This window comes from Sapajus apella, unplaced genomic scaffold (assembly GCF_009761245.1).
Source record: "Sapajus apella isolate SASKATOON/1434 unplaced genomic scaffold, GSC_monkey_1.0 scaffold51, whole genome shotgun sequence".
NCBI classification, from domain to species: domain Eukaryota; kingdom Metazoa; phylum Chordata; class Mammalia; order Primates; family Cebidae; genus Sapajus; species Sapajus apella.
Window position 1 is genome coordinate 8,757,388 of NW_022436991.1, and position 24,601 is coordinate 8,781,988.

Genomic DNA, 24,601 nt, shown 5'->3' on the forward strand with positions numbered 1-24,601 from the left:
CCTGCTAATTTTTGTATTTTTAGTAGAGACGGGGGTTTCATTATATTAGCCAGGCAGGTCTCGAACTCCTGACCTCAGGTGATCTGCCCACCTCGGCCTCCCAAAGTGCTGGGATTACAGATGTGAGCCACAGTGCCTGGCCATGCCTGGCTAATTTTTTAAAATTATTTTTTGGAGAGACGGGATCTATGTTGCCCAGGCTGGTCTTGAACTCCTTGGCCTCAAGTGATTCTCCCACCTCAGCCTCCGAAAGTGTAGGGATTACAGGTGCGAGCCATCACTCCTGGTCCTGTTTTCATGGCTTTATTTCCTTTCTTCCCAGCACATTTGTCTGCAGTACTAGACATGTTTTACAAATCAACAAATGTTTACACAAGTATTTGCAGCTTGTTTTGGAGGGAAAGGAGACAAAATATGCATATTCTCTGCATGGATTTGTGCCTCAATTGTATTTCTAGTCCCAAAGGTAACCCTTTAGCCTACTCAAGGTGGGGCTCAGAGAAATGGCCTCCCAGAAGTATTTTGGGATATGTACTAAGTTCCATTTTCTCTTTACAAATAAAGTGTTTTTTCTCTTTCCTGTCTCTAATTCAAATGTCTCCTGGTTTAAAAAAAATAAAATGACCAGCACGGAGGCTCACGCCTGTAATCCCAGCACTTTGGGAGGCCGAAGCAAGTGGATCACAAGGTCAGAAGTTCAAGACCAGCCTGGCCAAGATGGTGAAACCCCGTCTCTACTAAAAATACAAAAATTAGCCAGGCATGATGGTAGGCGCCTGTAATTCCAGCCACTTGGGAGGCTGAGTTAGAGAATTGCTTGAACCCAGGAGATGGAGGTTGCAGTGAGCTGAGATCATGTCACTGCACTCCAGCTTGGGCAACAGAGCAAGCCTCTATCTCAAAAAAAAAAAGGGCTGGGCACAGTGGCTCATGCCCATTAATCCCAGCACTTTGGGAGGCCAAGGCAGGTGGATCACCTGAGGTCAGGAGTTGAGACCAGCCTGGCCAACATGGTAAAAACCTGTCTCCACTAAAAATGCAAAAATTAGCTGGGCATGGTGGTGCATGCCTGTAGTCCCATCTGCTCGGGAGGCTGAGGCAGGGGAATCACTTAAACCCAGGAGACGGAGGCCAAGATCCTACCATTACACTCCAGCCTGGGTGAAGAGAGTGAAACTCCATCTCAAAAAAAGCTGCTGGGGCTTGGGTAGACCAGAAGGCTCATACCCCATCTGAAAGAAGCAGTCATGGTTTAACTTCAAATGATTGCCACCGTGGGCTCAATGTTGCCCCATTTTCCAGTTTTTCCAGAGCTGCTGAAAACTTTTTTTTTAATGCAAACTCTTCTGTTCTTTAACATTTGTAATAAATTCTAGTAACTTCTAAAAGCCTGCCAGATTTGACTCATCTGCGGTCATTTTGCTTTAGAGAAAGTATTAGAAGCTCTCAGGGCTGGGCGTGGTAGCTCATGCCTGTAATCCGATCACTTTGGAGGCCAAGGCGGGCGGATCACCTGAGGTTGGGAGTTCAAGACCAGCGTGACCAACATGGTGAAACCCCGTCTTAAAAAAATTTAAAAAATTTAAAAATCAGCTCTCATTTATTCATTTGCCCATCTCTAAAACAGTTTTTTTGTTTTTCAGTCTCACTCTGTTGCCCAGGCTAGAGTGCAGTGGCAAGATCTTGGCTCACTGCAACCTCTGTCTCCCAGGTTTAAGTGATCCTCCCACATCAGCCTCCTCTCGAGTAGCTGGGACCATGGGTGAGCACCACCATGCCCCCCTAATTGTGTGTGTGTCTTTTTTTCTTTTGGTAGACACAGAGTTTTGCCATCATGCCCAGGCTGGTCTCAAACTCCTGGGCTCAAGCAGTGCACCTGCCTTGGCCTCCTAAAGTGCTGGGATTACAGGATTACAGGTGTGAGCCACTGCGCCCAGCCTAAAGTGCTTTTGTAATCCCAAACTTAAGAAAATCTTAGTTGCCAATTGGTCTTTTGGTTTCAAACTAATTTTTTGTTTTTAATTTTAAGAAATTTGAACATTAGCATCACTACGCATGGTAGTTGAACATACATATTTAGGTCCACTTGTTCCTAAATCCCCACTACAATGACAGGAAGTGGATTTTTTTTTTTAATAGCATAAGCCCATGAGGATGAAGAGAAAGAGGACTCAACAGCACGTTTTGGGTGCTGGAAAGTAGGTAGACTGTAATTGAATTAATAGACCCAAGAAGTCTGGATCCTAGATCAGCAGTAGGGGAATCGGAGAAACCCAATTTTCATTGCTGAACAACCCCTGCAAGGCTGAGAAATTGGCATGAGGAGGCTGGGCGTGGTGGCTCATGTCTGTAATCCCAGCATTTTGGGAAGCTGTGGTGGATGGATCACTTGAGGTCAGGAGTTCAAGACCAACCTGGCTAATGTGGTGAAACCCCATCTCTGCAAAAAATACAAAAATTAGCTGGGCATGGTGGCTCATGTCAGTAGTCCCACCTACTCGGAAGGCTGAGGCAGGAGAATCACTTTAACCCGGGAGGTGGAGGTTGCGCCACTGCACTCCATCCTGGGCTACAGAATGAGACTCCATTTCATTTCTTTTTTACTTTTTTTTTTTTTTTTTTGGAGACGGAGTTTCGCTCTCGTTACCCAGGCTGGAGTGCAATGGCACGATCTCGGCTCACCGCAACCTCCGCCTCTTGGGTTCAGGCAATTCTCCTGCCTCAGCTTCCTGAGTAGCTGGGATTACAGGCACACGCCACCATGCCCAGCTAATTTTTTGTAGTTTTAGTAGAGACGGGGTTTCACCTTGTTGACCAGGATGATCTCGATCTCTTGACCTCGTGATCCACCCGCCTCGGCCTCCCAAAGTGCTGGGATTACAGGCTTGAGCCACCGCTCCCGGCTTTTTTTTTTTTTTTTTTTTGTTTTTCCAAAAAAAAACCCAAAAAAAAGACTCCATTTCAAAAAAAAAAAAAAAAAAAGATTCGAGAAAGTTAATTAAAGGAAACTTTTTTCCAATCATTTTGTTACAGCATATGTCAAAATTTTATTATAGTCTTGGCCAAGCGTGGTGGCTCACACCTGTAACCCTAGCACTTTGGGAGGCCAAGATGGGGGGATTACTTGAGGCCAGGAGTTCAAGACCAGCCTGGTCAACATGGTGAGACCCGATCCCTTAAAAAAAAAAAAAAATTAGAGTCTTGCTGCAAGTGTAAACCCACTGGGAGGCTAATTCAAAGATTCATACTTGGTAGGGACATTTTCTAAAACTTTATTTTGTATTACAGTATCACATATGTAGATTAAACTGCACACTCTTAAGGATACAGGTTGATGAATTTTTACATTTGTACACATCTGTGTCGTAAGAACCCAGCTCAAGATATAGAATGTTTGCATGACTACGGAAGCCCCCCTGTACCGCCTCCCAGGCAATATACTCTCTCCCCACCCTGAAAAACGTTGACCACTCTTCTGATTTCTATCTTGATAGAGACATTTTACAGGAGAAGAGAATGATTAATCATTGTTAGACAAAATAGAATGTTCCATTAAAGGTCACTGCACTTTTGACTGCACAAATGACCGTCAACTGAGTGAGTAGAAAGCTAGTTTTCCAGTGCAAATCTCAATGCTCTTAAATTCCAAAATTTTCTTTTGAAAATTTTTCATGCTCAGGACCAGGTGAGGTGGCTAACGCCTGTAATCCCAGTGCTTTGGGAGGCTGAGGCAGGCAGATCACGAGGTCAGGAGTTCAAGACCAGCCTGGCCAACATGATGAAACCCCTGTCTCTACTAAAAATACAAAAAATTAGCCAGATGTAGTGGCAGGCACCTGTAATCCCAGCTACTTGGGAGGCTGAGGCAGCAGATCATTTGAACCTAGGAGGCAGTTGTTGCAGTGAGCCGAGACTGTACCACTGCACTCCAGCCTGGGCAACAGAGCAAGACTTGGTCCAAAAATAAAATAAAAAAGCTCACTGCTCGAACATTTATCAGGAATGCTAATTTCTTTCCAGAAGGAGGTACTTACAGAAAGATTTGGGCTCAGGCCAGGTTTGGGAGCATTTTCCTTTTAGAGGGGTAAGGGACAAAAGAATGGAGGGGACCCACACCATTTCCGCTGTCCACAGCCTGGTGTTTACGATATAGAGACAGGCACACAAAGACTAGTCAGAGTTTCAGCCCATCCCTCCTTTGCCCTGCCTCCCGATGCTCAGACCCTGTAGGGCCAGGGGTTCTCATGCAACATTCTGCATCTCTTGCTCATTGAGTTCATGTCTGATTGTCATGAGAACACTGTGTAAGGGGCTGCTGGACTAAGAAACTCTCAAAAGGGTTCTGTGCCTTCCAGGATCAGCTGTTGCCCTATTAAGCATCCTGCTCAGTATGTATTTGTAGGAAGAGACTTGAATTGTTCCAGAATGTTCTAGCAGAAATATCTCTTAGGGGTTCAAGACCAGCCCCAGCAACATGGCAAGACCCCTGTCTCCATGAAAAAAAAAAAACGTTTTTTTTTTTTTTTTTTTTTTAGACGGAGTTTCGCTCTTGTTACCCAGGCTGGAGTGCAATGGCACGATCTCGGCTCACCGCAACCTCCGCCTCCTGGGTTCAGGCAATTCTCCTGCCTCAGCCTCCTGAGTAGCTGGGATTACAGGCACACGCCACCATGCCCAGCTGATTTTTTGTATTTTTAGTAGAGACGGGGTTTCACCATGTTGACCAGGATGGTCTCGATCTCTTGACCTCGTGATCCACCCGCCTCGGCCTCCCAAAGTGCTGGGATTACAGGCTTGAGCCACCGCGCCCGGCCAAAAAAAAAAACGTTTTTAAGTAGCCAGGCATGATGTCAAACTCCTGCAGTCTCAGCTACTACAGAGGCTAAGACAGGAGGATGACTTCAGCACAGGAATTTGAAGCTGCAGTGAGCAATGATTGTGCCACTGCACTCCAGCCTGGGCAACAGAGCAAGAACTTTTCTCAAAAAAAAAAAAAAAAAAAAATACACATACACACAGCTTCATCTGAGCCTTTGCCATGCAAAGGGGAGGGGATTCTTGTTTACAGCTGACAGCTACCAAGTAGCACTGGCTTTAGCAGAGAAAGGGAATTACAATGATGAAGAGATGCCTCCAAGAGAGGACATCCCACTGGGCCTTGGAAAGCGCCTGGAGCTGGAAGCCCGAAATCCACCAGGATTTCCCTGACTCTGCTCCTCTCTCTCATTCCCTGGTTTTCTATGCGCTGGCTTTTGTCTGCCTCTCCAACTCACCTCACAATATAGCCATGCCAAATCCCCTTTCTTCCTAGTTCTAGCCCATCTCAGGGACTAATTCCAATACAACACAGTCAAATTGACAAATCAAAACCGGGCACGGTGGCTCACGCCAGTAATCCTAGCACTTTGGGAAACCAAGGCAGGCGGATCGCTTGAGGTCAGGAGTTTGAAACTAGCCGGGCCAACATGGTGAAACCTCGTCGCAGGTAAAAATACAAAAAAATTAGCCGGGCGTGGTAGTGTGCATCTGTAATCCCAGCTGCTTTGGAGGCTGAGGCAGGAGAATTGCTTGAACTCAAGAGGCGGAGGTTGCAGTGAGCCAAGATCTCGTCACTGCATTCCAGCCTAGGCATAGACAAAGACTGTGTCCAAAAAAAAAATCAGTAACTAATTGAGTCTCAGTTCACATTCTCAAGAGAGAATCTGATTGGTCCAACCTGAATCCTATGTCCACTAGCCACGGCTGGAGGGGTGGGGTGTGCAGCATAAAGGTGGCTTTCAGGGACCCACTCTCTGGCTGGTCAGGTAGTTCCTAGAAAAATCACACTCGGGGACCGGGCACAGTAGCTCACACCTGTAATCCCAGCTAAGGCAGGTGGATCATAAGGTCAGGAGTTTGAGACCAGCCTGACCAACACAGTGAAACCCCGTCTCTACTAAAAATACAAAAATTAGCTAGGCGTGGTGACATGCACCTGCAATCCCAGCTACTCAGGAGGCTGAGGCAGGAGAATCACTTGAACCCGAGATGCAGAGGTTACAGTGAGCCGAGATGTGCCACTGCACTCCAGCCTGGGCGACAGAGCAAGACTCCACCAAAAAAAAAAAAAAAAAAAAGAAAGAAAGAAAAGAAAAATCAGACTGGGCAGAGATGCCAGCAATTATCTTTGACTGTGAGGTTATTTCCTTTTGGAAAATCCAGTACCAAACTCACAAAAAGTCCTTCCTGGTACTAAAATACCATGATGAACACTCTATTGACTTCAATGGGTTATTCCTCATTCAGCTTTGAACCGCCCCCATGCCTAGCCTATCTCCTCAATCCATGGCTGCTTCTGTATTAAAAAAAAAAAATGTCTTGAAAAGCAACCAACTCTCCTAGTACAAGAAAATCTTTGCATATCATTACATATGTTAAAGGTAGATGGATGGCCAGGCGTGGCAGCTCACTCCTGTAATTCTAGCACTTTGGGAGGCTGAGGCGGGAGGTTAGCTTGAGACCAGCCTAGGCAGCACAGCAAGATCCTGTCTCTACAAAAAATACAAAAGTTGGCCCAGTGTGGTGGTGCACGCCTCTAATCCCAGCTACTTGGGAGACTGAGATGGGAGGATCACTTGAGCCCAGGATGTTAAGGCTGCAGTGAGCTGTGATCATACCACTGCACTCCAGCAACAGAGCAAGACCCTGTCTCTTTTAAAAAAAAAAAAAAAAAAAAAAAAAAAAAGTGGATCGAGGGGAGGAAAAAGCCAGGCTAAGGAGGGACTGAAGAAGAAAGATACAGAATGCTCAAATATTAGGGGCATGTACCAACTGGTGTTAGCCAGAAACTTGAATCATGGCCCTGAAAGGTCTACTATGAGTCAATGCAAAACAAGAATTCTACTTACAAAAGCGTGATTTATACAGTTGTTTGTGTGTCTAAAGCAACACCGGAGTCAGTGGAGTTCCCCCATTCAGTCACCTTAAGCGTTGACTCAACTCCCTGTGTTGAACAGAACTAATGGGAAAAGTAACCCATGTAAATGACAGAGGGAAACAGAAATGATAGAAGATTTGAGATTTCTTTTTTTAAATTTCTTTTTTTTTTTTTTTTTTGAGACGGAGTTTTGCTCTTGTTGCCCAGGCTGGCGTGCGATGGCACAACCTTGGCTCTCCACAACCTCGGCTCCCCACAACCTCGGCCTCCTGGGTTCAAGCAATTCTCCTGCCTCAGCCTCCTGAGTAGCAGGGATCATAGGCACGTGCCACTACACCCGGCTAATTTTTTTGTATTTTTAGTAGAGACGGGGTTTCTCCATGTTGGTCAGGCTGGTCTCAAACTCCTGGCCTCAGGTGATCAGCTTGTCTTGGCCTCCCAAAGTACTGGGATTACAGAAGTGAGCTACCGTGCTGGGCCTATTTTTAAATTTTTATTATTTTTGAGGTAGAGTCTCACTCTGGCGCCAGGTGGGAGTGCAGTGGCACAATCTCAGCTCACTGCAACTTCTGCTTCTCAGATTCAAGCAGTTCTTGTGCCTCAGCCTCCTGAGTAGGTGGAATTACAGGCATGCACTACCATGACCGGCTAATTTTTATATATTTTGTAGAGTTGGGGTTTCATCATGTTGGTCAGGCTGGTCTTGAACTCCTGGTCTCAGCTGATCCTCCTGCCTTGGCCTCCCCAAGTGCTGGGAATACACACGTGAACCATCACAATCGCTAGCCACCGAGACATGCCCTATTTCTAATAAATTTTTAAAATATTATGGCTGGGTATATTGGCTCATGCCTGTAATCCCAGCACTTTGGAAGGCCAAGGTGGGTGGATCACCTGAGGTCAGGAGTTCAAGACTAGCCTGGCCGACATGGGGAAACCGTGTTTCTACTAAAACATACAAAAAATAACCAGGCATGGTGGCCAGCACCCGTAATTCCAGCTATTTGGGAGGCTGAGGCAGGAGAATCACTTGAACCCAGGAGGCGGAGGTTGCAGTGAGCCGAGATTGTGCCACTGCACTCCAGCCTGGGCGACAAGAGTGAAAGGTCTGTCTCAAAAAAATAATAATAATTAAATAATAAAATAAGAGATGTGGTCTTGCTATTTTCTCAGGTTGGTCTCAAACTCTTGCCTCAAGTGGTACTGCCACCACAGCCTCCCAAAGTTCTGGAATTACAGGCATGAGCCACCACACCCAGTCTAATGAATTTTTTAAAGGACAACATATTCATAACATTATCTTTGTAACTTTTTTTTTTTTTTTTTGAGACGGAGTTTCACTCTCGTTACCCAGGCTGGAGTGCAATGGCGCGATCTCGGCTCACAGCAGCCTCCGCCTCCTGGGTTCAGGCAATTCTCCTGCCTCAGCCTCCTGAGTCGCTGGGATTACAGGCACGTGCCATCATGCCCAGCTGAATTTCTGTATTTTTAGTAGAGACGGGGTTTCACCATGTTGACCAGGATGGTCTCGATCTCTTGACCTCGTGATCCACCTGCCTCGGCCTCCCAAAGTGCTAGGATTACAGGCGTGAGCCACCGTGCCCGGCCCTTATCTTTGTAACTTTCAGTGAAAAGTATATACATAAGAAAAGAATTGGAAGCAAAAGTGCCATGAGGCCAGGCGCTGTGGCTCATGCTTGTAATCACAGCACTTTGGGAGGCCAAGGCGTAGGGTGTTGAGGTGGGGGGGGATCACTTGAGTTCAGGAGTTCAAGACCAGCCTGGCTAACATGTTGAAATACTGTCTCTGCTAAAAATACAAAAATTAGTGGGATGTGGTGTGTACCTGTAATCCCAGCTAGCTACGTGGGAGACTGAAGCAGAAGAATCACTTGAACCCTCGAGAAGGATGTTGCTGGTGAGCGGAGATCACACCACTGTACTCCAGCCTGGACAACAAGAGCAAGACTCTGTGTAAAAAAAAAAAGAAAAGGAAAGAAAAAAATTGCCACAATTCTAAGTCATTAATTTAATGCCAGGTGGTGGTACTATGAATGATTATTTTTTCTTTGAAATTTTTGTGCTTTTTTTTTTTTTGTATTTTTAGTAGAGACAGAGTTTTGCTGTGTTGACCAGGCTGGTCTTGAATTCTGGACCTCGTGATCCGCCCGCCTCAGTTTCCCAAAGTGCTGAGATTACAGGCATGAGCCACCACACCTGGCTGCATTTTTAATATCTGCGTATATCCACATAGATCGGTTTGTGTTTTATGTTTTGAGAAGGAGTTTCGCTCTTGTCGCCCAGGCTGGAGTGCAATGGCGCGATCTCGGCTCACGGCAACCCCTGCCCCTCCCCCGCCCGGGTTCAAGCAATTCTCCTGCCTCGGCCTCTGGAGTAGCTGGTATTACAGGCATGTGCCACCAAGCCTGGCTAATTTTGTATTTTTAGTAGAGATGGCCTTTCTCCCTGTTGGCCAGGCTGATCTCTTAACTCCTGACCTCAGGTGATCCGCCCGTGTTGGCCTCCCAAACTGCTGGGATTTCAGGTGTGAGCCACCGCGCCCAGCCATGGATAGGTATTTTTTTCTTTTTTTTTTTTTTGGGACGGAGTTTCGCTCTTGTTACCCAGGCTGGAGTGCAATGGCGCGATCTCGGCTCACCGCAACCTCCGCCTCCTGGGTTCAGGCAATTCTCCTGCCTCATCCTCCTTAGTAGCTGGGATTACAGGCACGCGCCACCATGCCCAGCTAATTTTTTGCACTTTTAGTAGAGACGGGGTTTCACCATGTTGACCAGGATGGTCTCGATCTCTTGACCTTGTGATCCACCAGCCTCGGCCTCCCAAAGTGCTGGGATTACAGGCTTGAGCCACCGTGCCCGGCCCATGGATAGGTATTTTTAAATAGTCAGGTAAAAAAACCTAACCAAGGGCCGGGCACGGTGGCTCAAGCCTGTAATCCCAGCACTTTGGGAGGCCGAGGCGGGTGGATCACGAGGTCAAGAGATCGAGACCATCCTGGTCAACACGGTGAAACCCCGTCTCTACTAAAAATACAAAAAATTAGCTGGGCATGGTGGCGTGTGCCTGTAATCCCACCTACTCAGGAGGCTGAGGCAGGAGAATTGCCTGTAATAATGTGACAATATTTTTGTTTAAAATCCATACACAATAAAAACAAAGCTATATTCTATGGATTTATCTCTATATATCCGTATAGATATAAATTCACAGCAAAAGATCTAGAAAGATATATATATATATATATAGTGTTTTAGTCCATTTTCTGTTGCTTATAACAGAATACCTGAAACTGGGTAATTTGTAAAGAAAAGGAAGTTATTTCTCACATTAGGGAGGCTGAGAAGTCCAAGGTCAACAGGATGTATCTGGCGAGAGCCTGCTTGCTGGTGGGAGACCCTGCAGAGTCCCCAGGCAGTACAAGGCATCATACGGAGAGGGGGCTGAGCTGCTCACTTGCTAGCTCAGGTCTCTCTCCCTCTACTTATAAAGCCATCAGTCCCCCTCCGAAGATAACCCATTAATCCATTAACCCGTTAATACATGAATCCATGAATAGATTAATCCATTCATGAGGGCTCCACCCTCGTCATCCAGTCACCTCTTAAAGGGCCCACCATACAATACTGCCACATTTGGGATTGAATTTCCAACACATGAAATTTACCGGACACACTCAAACCATAGTACATACTAAACTGATAAAAATGGTTAGTTACCTCTGCGAGGGGCCTAGGATGCGAGTTAAGGGTCACAGATCATTTGTACCTCATCTGCAAAGTTTAAATATTTTGCAATAATTCGCGTGTTGTGTAAGTAAAAATTTAAACACATAATTTTTCAGAGATAACTGCCCAGACCAGCTCCCGGGTTTCGCCGTAGATCCTCTGGTGCTTGTTTTTGATCGAAGCAATTTCTTCTCCCGGAGACACCCAATCAGGGTCGTGTGGATTATTTGTGGGTTACCCGGGATCTCCGGTTAACCATCCAACTGAGAATATAATAGAGTTTCTAAAAATGCTTTTTGCTGTAATACCTATTTGGAACAAACTTGGGTCTAAAGATTGCAGCAAGTACTTATTTTCGAATACACGAGTTTTGAAAATAATTCTATAGGAATCAGAACACATATTAAGCAAAAAGAATACCTCAGTAAAAATGCCTTTCCAGAGTAAATTCTAGAAAATGCATTAAGTAACCTACTGGAAGGAACAACCCACAGCTAGGTAGCGTGGCCGAGCGGTCTAAGGCGCTGGATTAAGGCTCCAGTCTCTTCGGGGGCGTGGGTTCGAATCCCACCGCTGCCAAGGTTAATTGTCTTTTGTCCCCGCTGCACACACCGCCGTCTCTGTTTTGCGCGCGCCATCAGCGCCCCCTGCTGCAGGGCGGGGCTCATGGCCTGCATGAATGGCGCGGCGGAGGGGCGGAGCTGCGTGCCCCGGGGCGGGGCATTGTGGGTAAGAGGAAGCGCTGGGGCCGGCCTGCTCCCCCCACGTGTCCGCCGGAGTTTCTCCACCAGCAACATGGCCGCCGCCTGAGAGGAGAGCCGGGCCGCCGCCGCCTCTGCAGCCCGCGGGTACCTGGGCCGTTGCCGCCGTCCGCGCGGCCCCCGCGGAGAGGTGAGTCCCGACTTGGCAGCGCCCTAGCTGGGGCTTGAGCCGGACAGCACTCACTGTGTGGGCCTGGGCTAGATTCCCGAGTAGGCCAAGGAGGCCCGCGCCGCGCTGTGCGGAGGGACTGGGGGCCTTTTGGGACGCGGGCGGGGAGGACGGGCAGCCGGCTCTAGGTCTACCAGGCCGACCCCGGACTCCGACCTCACTGGTCCTGCGCCTGGGTGGAGGCCGCGGCGGATGCTGCCGGCGGTGACTCAGGGTCCCTCTGATCTGCCCCACCCGGGCTGGGGCGGCCTCCTATGGAAGGAACACCTGTCTGTGGCGTCGGGTGTGGTGGCTGCTCGCGTCAGGAACTTCGTGGTGGGCGTGAGAAGGGGGCTTGACCACCCGTGAGGGAGCAGAAACCCATTGGACAGCGTGGCTCTGGGTCGGCGTCCCGCCGGGATGGGCAGGAACTGCACCTGCGTCTGCCGGAGCGCCGCTCTCTGCAGCTGAACCGGATTAGCCTTTGCCCGGCGAGGCCCGGGATTCCTCATTCATTTATTCAGGCAACCATTCAGTGTTTACTGAGCCAACTCTGTGCTCAGGATACGGCCCTGACCGTTCGGTCCGAGGAAGTGTCAGTAAACAAACAAGGTCATTCCTTTGGGTTACCTTTAGAATTCCTTGAGCTTGGGGACGGAAAGAAGAGATCGTATCGATCGCCACAGTTTACTCATCTGTGAAATGGGAATAATAGAAATTCCTACCTCATAGGGTTGTGGTGACGGCTCAGTAGAAACCGGGTGATGCTCCTGCTTGCAGCGCTTGACTTGTTGCTTAGTGCCATTACCCTCTTATGTTGGAAGAAAACATGTTGTCAAGTAATAACAAACCTTCTCATAGGTTACGTATATCACCGTCCTTACTCCTCCCTCCCCAAGCCGTCTGGAGGTCGGTATTTAGTTTCCCTACTTTAGAGATGAAAATAGGGAGGGATACCAAGCGTAGACAACTCAGGTGAGCCACCGATATGAAGCAGCGGTGGTGGGATTTGAACCTGCATACTTTTGGTCTTAAGTCCAGGCTCTTACCCACTTAACCATACTGTCTTTTGCCGAAGAGCTGTGCAGGGCAGTGGTTAAGAATAAGAATAAGGATCTTTGACATCAGCGAGACCCAAGTTACTGTCCTGATTCCACCTTGGACAAGTTACTTACCTCTGAACCTGTCTCCTCATTTCTAAATTGAAGGTGATAAATCTCTTTTGATAGTGCCAATGAGAAGATTAAATATAAAGTGTTTGTACTATATTGAGTGTCAACTTCGTACCAGGCACTGTTCTAGGTATTGAGAGAACAGCAGTGGATTTTTTTTTTTTTAAGTAATGATCTCCATAACAGCTTTGATGAAATAAAGTATAATTATCTCTGCATTTCTTAGTTGAGGAAACTGAAGTGCTGAGAAGCCTTCATGGGGCTCACATTCTATTGCAGAAGACAGACAACACCTGAGCAAATAGACCAGGTAGTTCCTGATTAAGATGAGAACCACTAAGGAAAGCAAACAGAGAGATGTGGTGTAGTGCCTAGGAGGAGGCTGGAGAAGCCTTTTAAAATAGAGGAGTCAGGGAACCTATCCTCAGCTGCAGGCGGTGATGATGATATTTAATAAAAAGAAGCAACCTTGGAAAGCCCTGTGGGGAATAGATGATGTGCAAAGGACCTTGCACATTATCTTGGCTTGGCTTCTTGGAAGCCCAGCAACTGGCTACCAGGCCAAGAAGATGGTGAGGGGAAGACCCAGACAAGATCATGCAGGGCCTTAGTGGCTTATGGAAAGGAGTTTGGGTTTTATTTATGTTACAGTGATGGTTGACAGGTTTTAAGCAGGGAAATAATATGAGATATATATATATATATATATATATATATTTTTTATGACTTTTTTTTTTTTTTGAGACAGAGTCTCACTCTGTCGCCAAGCGCCAGGCTAGAGTGCGGTGGCGCGACATTGGCTCACTGTAGCCTCTGCCTCCTGGTTCAAGTAATTCTCCTGCCTCAGTCTCCCGAGTAGCTGGGATTACAAGTGTGAGCCACCACACCTGGCTAATTTTTGTGTTTTTAGTAGAGACAGGGTTTCACCTTACTGGTCAGGCTGGTCTTGAACTCCTGACCTCAGGAGATCTGCCTGCCTCGGAATCCCAAGGTGCTGGGATTATAGCCGTGAGCCACCGCACCTGGCTTTTTTTTTTTCCCCCAATAGCGGTAGGATCTTGTGATCATAGCTTACTGCAGCCTCCTGGGATCAAGCAAGCCTGCTGCCTCAGCCTCCCGAGTAGTTGGGACTACAGGCCATGCTGGGCTGTGTGTGTGTGTGTGTGTGTGTGTGTGTGTTTGTGTGTAGTAGAGATCAGGGTCTCACTATGTTGTTCAGGCTGGTCTTGAACTGCTGGTCTCGAACTGCTGGTCTCAAGCAGTCCTTCCACCTAAGCCTTCTAAAGTGTTGGGATTACCAGTATGAGCCACCACGCCAGCCTGATTAACTTCTTTACAAGGACTTCGGCTGTTGCTGGGAGACAGAGGTAGGAATAAGGAGCCGTAGGGAGCCTCGGCTGAGTGCTTTTCACATTGCAGATTGAGATTTATTAGTGGGAAATAAAATCAATTTAGGGGAATTGAAGCTAGCATTTTTTGTTTGTTTGTTTTGAATGAAGTAGAAAACATCACTGCCTGACATATAGTAGGGACAGTTATGATTATGTGGAAGCTTGTTTCAGTTACGCAGTTGTATGTGTGTTTTGGGTCATTTATATGAGATGAATTTCTTTTTATCTTTTCTTTTTTTTGAGACGGAGTCTTGCTCTGTCACCCATGCTGGAGTGCAGTGGCAGGATCTAATCTTACTGTAAACTCCACCTCCCAGGTTCAAGCGATTCTCCTGCCTCATCTTCCTGAGTAGCTGGGATTACCACCACACCCCACTAATTTTTTATTTTTAGCAGAGATGGGGTTTCACTCTGTTGGTCGGGCTGGTCTCGAACTCCTGACCTCAAGATCCACCCACCTCAGCCTCCCAAAATGCTAGGATTACAGGTTTGAGCCACCGCGCCTGGCTAAGATGAATTTCTTACTGTGGTGGGTCTTAGACTGAAAACTTTGAAAGCCACTGAGTTGGATCACCTCAGCCTGGAGGATGAAGGGAGGTGACACTCTTTGCATCAGCGCAGATGTACTATCCAGAGGGAGGAGCTCCAGCTTTCTAGCAGACAGGGTACCTTATCCTTCCTGATCCCTGGCAGGGCAGAGGCCAACAGGGCATAACAGTTGCTGAGAAAGAACTGTTGGGTCTTGGGAACCTCCCAGGCCATACCCTCTTAGTGCTTATGATCGTCCCCTTGCTCACCTGGCACTCAAACCTCTCAGTTGTACACTGCCCAGCTGCAGAGAAGGCAGGAGCTTGACATGTTTGGCACTTGGCAGCCGACACAGATGGGTAGGGCCTCGGGCTCTCCCTCCACACTGCCCTCTGCTGCACAGCAGCAGGCACCTGAAACCGACAAGATGCAACTTCTGATTTTCATTCCATCCTCCATCTCTGGGACTGTTTGGATAGCCTGTTTCTCCTAAGCTGCTTTTTCTACCCACTGCAGATCTTCCTCTGCCCAAAATCCTTCTGTAGCTGCCTATTAAATAGCATTCCCATGGTTCATTTATTTAGACAATAAACATGTATTGAGTGCCTACTGTGTGCTAGGCACTTGGGGTACCACAAGGGACAAAATAGACCAAAATCTCTGCCTTCACATAGCTTACAGCTTACTGGCAATAAGGGTGGGCACAGATGCAGAGCTGTAAACTGTCACACGGTGATAGACATCTGCTATGGAGAAAACCAGAGCAGAGAAGGGAGTTGAGGGGTGGGGGAGGCAGTTTGCAATTTGAATTGGAGAGGGAAGGTCTTAGCCATAAGGTGACATTTGAGCAAAAACCCGAAAGAGGTGAAGGAGGGGCCATGAGGTTATTATGGGATAGAGCAGCTATAAAGGTTAGAGGTAGGTTTGGAGAGGAGGGTAAGAGACTCGTGGGAGATGAGGTCTGTCAGGTCAAGGGCAGGAGATTGTTTAGGGCTTACACGGGGTGATAAACACTTTGGCTTTTGGCCAGGCACAGTGGCTCACACCTGTAATCCCAGCACTTTGGGATGCCAAGGCCAGTGAATCACTTGAGGCCAGGAGTTCAAGACCAGCCTGTCTAATATGGCAAAGCGCCATCTCTACTAAAAATACAAAAATTAGCTGGGTATGGTGGTACATGCCTATAATCCCAGCTACTTTGGAGGCTGAGGCATGAGAATCACTTGAACCTAGAAAGTGGAGATTGCAGTGAGTCAAAATCAGGCCACTGCACTCCAGCCTGGGTGACAGAGCATGACATGTCTTAAATAAATAAATAAATACATATTAGTTCATGTAGTGTTAAGTACATCAGACAGAAATCATGCTGCTCTCGGCTGGATATGGTGGCTCACGCCTGTAATCCCAGCACTTGGGGAAACCAAGGTGGGTGGATTACCTGAGGTCAGGAATTCAAGACTAGCCTGACCAACATGGCAAAATCTCATCTCTACTAAAAATACAAAAATTACCCGGGCAAGGTGGTGCACGTTGGTAATCCTAGCTACTTGGGAGGCTGAGGCAGGAGAATCACTTGAACTCAGGAGGCAGAGGTTGCAGTGAGCTATAGTGCCACTGTACTCCAGCCTGGGCGACAGCAACACTCCACCTCAGAAAAAGAAAAAAAAAAAAAAAAAAAAAAAAAAATCTCAACCCAGAGCAGAGGTTTGGGAACTGCTGAGGCCTGTGGGTGCCTGAGTACCATCCTACCTATGACTACCCCTCTTCTCATTGGGTATGTGAAGGAGCAGACCAGCTGAAATACTCCACCTGCCCCCTGGAGACCTGCAGCCTTCCTTCTTGCAGGCACTTTCTATCACCTGGAATTCCTCCTCCCCTCTGCTGTCATGCTTGTCCAAAGCCCTATCTCCTTCTGGGCGCACCCCATGTGCCTCCTTCCCAGCAGGAAGGCCCTGCCTGCCTCTGAACTCCCCTATCTGTACCCATCACCTGAGGTCAGGCAGCCTGGATTTGAAGTCCAGTTCATCGTCCTGCTTGCTGTGTGACTTTGGGTAAAAATGCGCAGTGTATCTGAGTTCCAGTTCATTCATTATACAACAGTGACAATCACCACACCTCACAGGGTCATTGTGTTGAATACAGGAGAGAAGAGTGTGTGAAGAGGTCATTTTTAGACCAAAAACACAGAAGTGTCTTCTCAGATTTGAGTTAAAGTCAGCTTGAAAATCAAATATCAGAGACAGCTTTGGACTGTCTGTCTTCCTGTTTGACGTCTGGCTCCTCTTTAAAGCTTCCCCAGGGCCCTCAGTTCTCCAGTGTTTTAATCATGGCTGGGACCAGCCAGCCTCCATCCTTCTGTCTGGCAGTGAATTCTCTGTGAGTAGAGAAGAAACCCTTAAAGCCAGTCATTTGCAGCCGGGCGCAGTGGCTCACACCTGTAATCACAGCTCTTTGGGAGGCCAAGGTGGGCGGATCACGAGGTCAGGAGATTGAGACCATTCTGGCCAACATGGTGAAACCCATCTCTACTAAAAATACAAAAATTGGCAGGGCGTGGTGTCTCACGCCTGTAAATCCAAGCACTTTGGAGGCCAAGGCTGGCGGATCACCTGAGGTCGGGAGTTCAAGACCAACCTGACCAACATGGTGAAACCCTGTCTTTAAAAAAAAATAATAAATAAATAAATAAAAATACAAAGATCATCTGGGTGTGGTGGTGCATGTCTGTAATCCCAGCTACTCGGGAGGCTGAGGCAGGAGAATCGCTCGAACCCGAGAGGTGGAGGCTGCAGTGAGCTGAGATCGTGCCACTGCACTCCAGCCTGGTAACAGGGCAAGACTTGGTCTCAAAACAAAACAGAAAAAACAGGCATTTACTTTTCCCCACAGGTGCACCCCACCCATATTGGCTCGGTCTGCCCACTTGTACCTGTTGCTTGGATTTTTCTTTTTTTCTTTATTTCTTCTGGCTGATCGGGTATAGGGTTGGCCGTCCACTGGTGACTTCACGGTAGATGTAGAAAGGTTGGTTGGTTTGTTGTGCGCTCCCCCTCCCAGTGCAGAATAGGCACGGGGAAATGTTGGTTGAACGACTGACTGATGGTCCCAGTCTCTTGCCCTCCTTTGCAGATCAAGCTCAAGGACTGCACAGCTGGCTCTCCCCTAGTATGGCCAATGAAGAGGATGACCCAGTCATACAGGAGGTAACCGCTGCCCTCTGAACCCTGCTGCCGGTGCTGCAGGCAGTGGAACTGGGTCCCTTCCATGCGTCCTCAGGCCAGTCTGGGACCTGTTGGTGTTCTGGGATCCCTAACCCTTGATGTTTCCTCTGCTGCCCCCCAGACCCCTGCATAGCTGAACTCTCCTTGCCTTCAGGTCTCTGATCCAGCGTCACCTCATCAGAGAGGCCTTCCCTGACTGCCCTTCCACACAGGGCTCCCCTCCTGCACCTCTCTCTGCCCTTACCTTGGCTGTAACTCACACTTGGCCTAGCTTCTGTCATCGCCAAGATAATAGTTCACAGATTTTCTTCCTGTCCTCTGCTGGGCCGCACAGTCAAGTGCAGTGCCTGGCACTCAGGCACCTGGTGAGTGTTTGGTGAATGAGTGGATGGACTCAGCAGTCCTTCCTTCCCAGGCTTATGCAGATTCAGTCATTCAGCAGCTGTTCACTGGACCATGTGCTGGGGGCTGTGACACATCAGTGAGCAGGACAGGGTCTCCTTCCCCAGGAAGCTAATGGGCCATGGGCAAGACTGACGAGGAAGGAGTCTCCAGCCGCCCAGGTTGCAGGTGGTGGGAGGCAGATTCTGCGCCCCCCCCCCCCCCACTTTTTTTTTTTTTTTTTTTTTTTTTGAGAGAGAGTCTTGCTCTTCTGCCCAGTCTGGAGTTCAGTGGTGCCATCTCGGCTCCCTGCAATCTCCACTTCCTGGATTCAAGAGATTCTCCTGCCTCCAACTCCCTAGCAGCTGGGATCACAGATGCCTGCCACCACACCTAATTTTTTTTTTTTTTTGAGATGGAGTCTCACCCTGTAGCCGAGGCTGGAGTGCAGTGGCATGATCTTGGCTCACCGCAACCTCTGCCTCCCAGGTTCAAGTGATTCTTGTGCCTCAGCCTCTTGAGTAGCTGGGATTACAGGGGCCCGCCACCATGCCTGGCTAATTTTGGTATTTTTAGTAGAGACAGGGTTTCACCTTATTGGCCAGGCTGGTTTCGAACCCCTGACCTCAAGTGATCCACCCATCTTGGCCTCCCAAAGTGCTGGGATTACAGGTGTGAGCCACCATGCCCGGCTCAGGTTTCCCTTCTTAGAGAAAGCTGTCTATAGCCAAACTCATCTTTCAGAATCCTTTTAACCCAGGACTTACACCTTTGGAAAGCAAAAGGCAAAAAGTAACTGGATCTGCCTTCAGCCTCATATGCGGAGGCTGACTTCCAGTGGGAAGGGCAGGGGCAAGGAGAAGTTCCTTAGAGCCTGGTCACGGGACCCTAGGAGGTCCAAAGGCAGATGAATAGAGGTGGTTCTTCTTTACTTGGGGGTTGTTGCCAAGTTTTTAGACTTGAGTTATTTAAATGGGTTTAAGCTGCATCTACACTGTAGTAGCAGGAGTTGCAATGGGGGATTGGAGATGGGATAGAGGAGTCCAAGCGACCCTGAGGACAGAGGCAGCACCCTCTGCAGCCAGGGGCTCTGGAATGCTTCCTGGCCAAGTCATGCTTCGGCCAAGTCATGCCTTGCCAAGTCCTTGGAGGAGCGAGCAGTCAAGGCTCAGGGGAGGTACGTGTGAAGGGCTCTTTAGGTGCAGGGAAAAGCATGTGCAAAGGCCCAGGGGCAGGAGACAATGTGGTTTATAGGGGAGGAGCTAGGAAGCATAAACTGCTGCATGGCAGGGTGGGGGTGATTAGTGCTGGGAAGAAAGGAAGTGGAGCCATCAGTCATGAAGGGCTTCGCAGACACCCTGAGATGGGGTGACAGGCTGATCTAGGATGGGCAGATGGAGGGCCCAGCCAGGAGGCATAGGCATAGGTGAGCCCTTGCTTGCCTGCCTCTCAGAAGAGCATTTGGCCAGGCTCTAGGACAGTTCCCAATCAATGCAGCCCCGGGAAAGATGTATGCTTGCTGGGGAATTGTGAACTTGGGTGGGGTGTGTCAGGTGAACGCTTGTCCTGGTTCCCCTGGGAGCTTTGGGGAGGGATTCCTGCATATATCCAGTGTGCAGACTTGGATCCTCTTGTTTTTAGTATGAGCTGGGCTATTTCTTCCTTCCCCACACTGCCTCCCTGAGCCACTACCCCTAACTGAAGCTGGAGGCACGGGCCCAGCCTGGGGAGTTCAGCACTGTGTTCAGTCTCCCGGTTAAGTCTTCTTCCCTTGTTCCCAGATCGACGTGTACTTGGCCAAGAGTCTGGCAGAAAAGCTGTATCTGTTTCAGGTAATTATGGGACATGAAGGTAAAGGGGGAAAAGCAGGTGTGGATGGGCGATGTGGACTCGGGAACATGGACATGAAACGATGGGAAACCTCAGCTAGGGTTCTCGGTGTGGAGAGTGTCATGGGGTCGTTCTCTTTGCTTTTGTGGGTGGGTTAATATTGGTCTCATTTCAAAGATGGGAAAACTGAAGGAACACAGGAGAGGCAGAAGCGGGCAGCAGTTAAGGCTGGGGCTCTGGGGTCAGACCGGATTGAGAGCCAACTCCATCACACCTTAGCTGTGAGCCCTTGGGCAAGTTTCTTAATCGTTCTGTGCCCCAGTTTCCTCATTGGCAAAGTGGTGATGATAATAATGTCTGCCTCCTAGGGTCCCCGGGAGGACGGGCTGAGTCCACAGTGAAGTGTTTAGATGCCACCTGGTAGAGAGTTAGTGTCAGTGATGATCACTGTTGTTGTCATGGAAGCTCCAAGGGCCAGCTCACAGCAGCATCTGTGAGCCCTCAGTCCTGCCAGCTGCCAGCTGTGAGGGCCCCAGGTTGCTACCTCCGCCCCTCCCCTTGCTGCTGGGCCAGCAGCTTGTCATAGTGGCTAACATGTATTGAGCATTGAAACGTATGCAAACTGTTTTTTTTTTTTTTTTTTTTTCTGGAGGGGGATTTGCTCTTTTTTCCCCGAGGCTGGAGTGCAATGGCGCGATCTCGGCTCACCGCAACCTCCGCCTCCTGGGTTCAGGCAATTCTCCTGCCTCAGCCTCCTGAGTAGCTGGGATTACAGGCACGCGCCACCAGGCCCAGCTAATTTTTTGTATTTTTAGTAGAGACGGGGTTTCACCGTGTTGACCAGGATGGTCTCGATCTCTTGACCTCGTGATCCACCCGCCTCGGCCTCCCAAAGTGCTGGGATTACAGGCGTGAACCACCGCGCCCGGCCTGCAAACTGTTTAAAGCATTTACCTAAGTTACCTCTTTAATCCCACAATAACCCTATGGTGGTGATTATTATATTTCATAATATATTGACATAGAATTTACACACCATACAATTTCCCTATTTAAGTGTATAAACAATGGATTTTAGTCTATTCGTGGGACTGTGCAACCAGTGCCACAGTCTATTTTGGGACGGTTTTGTCCCCCTTTAAAGGAAGCCCGTGCCTATTAGCAGTCAGTCCCCACGTGCCCCCCATTCCCGCCTCCAACCCCAGACAACCATTCCCATTGTTTTCTGTCTATGGATTTACCTGTTCTGGACTTTTCACATAGCTGGATCGTGCAGTATGTGGCTTCCTGTGATTGGCTGCTCTCACTTTGCATGATGTTTTCAGGGTTCATCCACATGGTAGCTGTAGGCTGCATCGATATTTGATCTTTAATTGACGAATAATGTTCCATTGTGTGGGTAGACCACAGTTTGCTTATCCATTCGTCAGTTGATGGGTATTTGGGTTATTTCTACTTTTTGGCTGTTATAAATAATGCTACTGTGGACATTCACATAGAAGTTTTTGTGCGAACCTGTGTTCTCATTTCTCCCAGGGATATGCCTGGGAGTGGAATTGCTGGGTCTGCGTTTCGCTTTTTGGGGTACTGCTGGGCTGCTCCGCCCCATGTTACATTCCCACAGTTAGGGTCAGTGTTCGTATCCCAAGATGAACATAAGAATGCGAGGCACAGGGAGGCCCTCACTGGCACAGAGACCTGGGGCACACCATGGCAGCAATGCTGCAAGCCTGTGCTGGGAAGGCCTGGCCTCCGCTCCCTGGGGCTCACCCTTATGGGCTGTGGGAATGGGGCCTGTCCTGTGTGCCTGCTGACCCTGCTTCCTTGGCTGGCTGCGCAGTGATGGTGGACGTGCCAGTGATGCCCATGTATCCAGCGTGCCAAGCCCTGTGCTAGCATCAGCTCTGTTTGCCTCCTTCGTGCTCACAGCGGCCCTGGGAGGTGAGAATGCTTAGCCTCCGGGAGGCGAGGTGCCTGCCCTAGTCCACAGTTAGCAAGGGGTACGGTGAGGACTGGAAGCCTGGCCTGCGATTCCAGAATCTGCACCCTTCAGCATTCCCACCCCAGGTCAGGTGATCTCAGAACTGCCCCCAGCCCCAGCCTGGGAAGCAGGGAGGAGTCATGGCTTTGCTGCGTGAGTGAGTTTCTAGGAAATAACCATCTCCTTGTACTAGAATGTAGCTGATCTGAAAGAGCCTATTTTCTACACTGCCACGCCTCCACCAGCCCCATTCCACAGGCTGTCCTGAGACTAGGCAGAGCATTAGAGGAGGGGTCCAAACTTTCTCTCTCTCTCAGGTGGAGGAGTCAGAGAGAGAGAGAGACAGACAGACAGACAGACAGACAGAGAGAGACAGAAACAGTGCACTGTGAGATGTGAGCAGGAGTCCCCGTGTGTTGAGTGCATTGCAGTGTGAGCCATTCACGTAAAGAAAAGAGCGGGCCATGCCTGCCCAACTCCCTTCTCCAGCATCTTGTGAGGAAGCTCACACAGCTGGAAAAGGAGGGAGAATGGGATCATGAATTCCCACCTGCCCGGCTGGCCTCAGCAGTGAGCAGCACCTGCCGGCGTTGCTTTCCCCCTTTGCTTCCTTGTGGCCTCCTTTTGTTCATCCCTCTCTCCTGAGATGGCTTATCTATGGGGAGTTAGGCCCTGGACCCCCATCCTCACCTCCCGTGGCTGTGCTCTCTAGGTTCCTGGAGCAGCAACCTGTCGGTGTGGGTTCCTGTATGTAGGCACACCCCTCGGAAGTGAAAGACCTCCTGCAGTGGCCCTTTGGAAGGAGCTGATGAGAATAGGGCTGCAGGTGGAGACCGGCAGGGAGGCCTTGTGGTAGGGCTGAGCAGCTGGCACCCTTGTGGTAGGGTAGGGCTGGTCTCTGCCTGGGTGGGCCTAGAGGTTGCTGTTGATTCTTGGTGGGGGCCCAGCTCTGGGCAAGCCTGGGCAGAGTGGACTTACACCACCCTTCCCCTCCCCAGTATCCTGTGCGTCCAGCCTCGATGACCTACGATGACATTCCACACCTCTCAGCCAAGATCAAGCCCAAGCAGCAGAAGGTGGGGCTGTCCCCTGAGGGCAGTGGGGGATGGGAAGAAGGGGTGATGAGGGTGGGAGCTGGTGGAGGCAAGAAGCTCAGAGAAGGGGCTATTGGAGAATTAGGAGAACCAGCAGCTCCCAGGGCCTTGAACGCAGAAGAAGGAAAGCGTCCAGAAAGACAGGGATGGGCAGCTCCAGAGAAGCCAGGGAGGCATGAGGCTGATGAACTAGAGAATATGGCCAGATGTGAGCTTAGGTTCCGAGGATAAGACAGGGGCGGGCGGGTGAACATGGAGGAGGTCTGATAGGAAGAGAATCTAGCGCCTGTCCATGGAGGATCTGCACCTTTAGCCCCTGCAGCCACATGGAAGTGCTGTCCCAGTACTGCCGTTTCTGCTGGCTTTTCAAAAGAAGTGAGAAGTAAGGATTTTATGAGAAATCTCTTGATTTTTAAGTGTTGTCACCTAATTTAGATCTTTGGCAGTGAAGTGGAGGACAAATAAGATTACAGGACTCTACTTCTTCTCCCCTGCAAAAAAAAAAAAAAATCTGATTTTTTTTGGAATTTTGATTTGTGGCCCTTGATGTGGACTGAAGTCTAGGGGCCCTTGGGGACATGTGTCAGTCCTGCTTCTGGTCAGGGACCTGGTTAGGAGGTGGCCATGGCGGGGTTGGGGTGTCCCTTGGGGAGCTGTGCCTTGGGGACCTCATAGCTGGTGGGGGTGCTTGGTGCCTCCAGGTAGAACTTGAGATGGCCATCGACACCCTGAACCCCAACTATTGCCGCAGCAAAGGGGAGCAGATCGCGCTGAACGTGGACGGGGCCTGCGCAGATGAGACCAGCACATACTCCTCGTGAGTTCCCGGCCCCCAGCCCGCCCAGCTTCCCTGTGTTCACACAGGAGCCTCCCAAAGACCTTAAATACATTGACTGCCTCTGCCCCATCGCTGGGCTCCCGACCAGCGTCCCAGCCTTTGGAGGGCTGGTGCTGTCTCAGACCCTCCCCTCCTGGGCTAGCTGGTCCCAGAGCTCTCACCCACTCCTCATCTCTTGGTCTACAAACAAGGCCATGGGTCTTCTCAGCCCTAGGCTTTCCTCCTGAGACCAGCTTAGGCTGCCCTGGGGCCTTGGTCCCTGGCTGTGGCGCTTCAGGAGGTGTCTGGGGGGTGGAGTGGGCTGTGGCCACAGTCTCTGGCTCAGAGCTGCCTGCCGCTGTGACATTGCTTTTCCCTGTGCTCCAGGAAGCTGATGGACAAACAGACCTTTTGCTCTTCCCAGACGACCAGTAACACATCCCGTTACGCCGCTGCACTCTACAGGCAAGGTACCCGGGGCTGGGTGTCCCTGGGCGGGGGAGACACACAGTGTGGGGGGCTGAGCAGGGAGAGAACCTCCCCAGCCTGGTGTCCATCTCTCACCTGCCCCGAAAGCTAGATACCTGTGAGGGCTGGGCAGGTACGGAAATAACA

The 24,601-nt window shown here is 49.4% G+C and overlaps 1 protein-coding gene and 1 non-coding gene across 12 annotated transcripts in view; both read left to right on the top strand.

Annotated features, from left to right (window-relative positions):
• The first annotated feature begins 11,159 nt into the window (after nucleotides 1-11,159).
• On the top strand, nucleotides 11,160-11,241 carry TRNAL-AAG. Its single transcript has one exon. It is a non-coding gene; the product is annotated as a tRNA-Leu (tRNA).
• A 148-nt stretch (nucleotides 11,242-11,389) lies between these two features.
• Nucleotides 11,390-24,601, top strand: part of POLR3E (RNA polymerase III subunit E) — a 35,472-nt gene continuing 22,260 nt past the window's right edge. For 3 of the 11 annotated variants that reach the window (XM_032242917.1, XM_032242915.1, XM_032242922.1), the window contains exons 1-6: nucleotides 11,390-11,553; nucleotides 17,792-17,865; nucleotides 20,046-20,096; nucleotides 23,074-23,151; nucleotides 23,871-23,986; nucleotides 24,374-24,456. In XM_032242917.1, the coding sequence (XP_032098808.1) occupies nucleotides 17,830-17,865; nucleotides 20,046-20,096; nucleotides 23,074-23,151; nucleotides 23,871-23,986; nucleotides 24,374-24,456 (364 nt within the window). In that variant the 5' untranslated portion in view covers nucleotides 11,390-11,553; nucleotides 17,792-17,829. Of the gene's footprint in view, nucleotides 11,554-17,791; nucleotides 17,866-20,045; nucleotides 20,097-20,271; nucleotides 20,388-23,073; nucleotides 23,152-23,870; nucleotides 23,987-24,373; nucleotides 24,457-24,601 lie in introns of those variants that run through there. The other 8 variants (XM_032242919.1, XM_032242923.1, XM_032242918.1 and 5 more) reach the window with 8 other exon arrangements.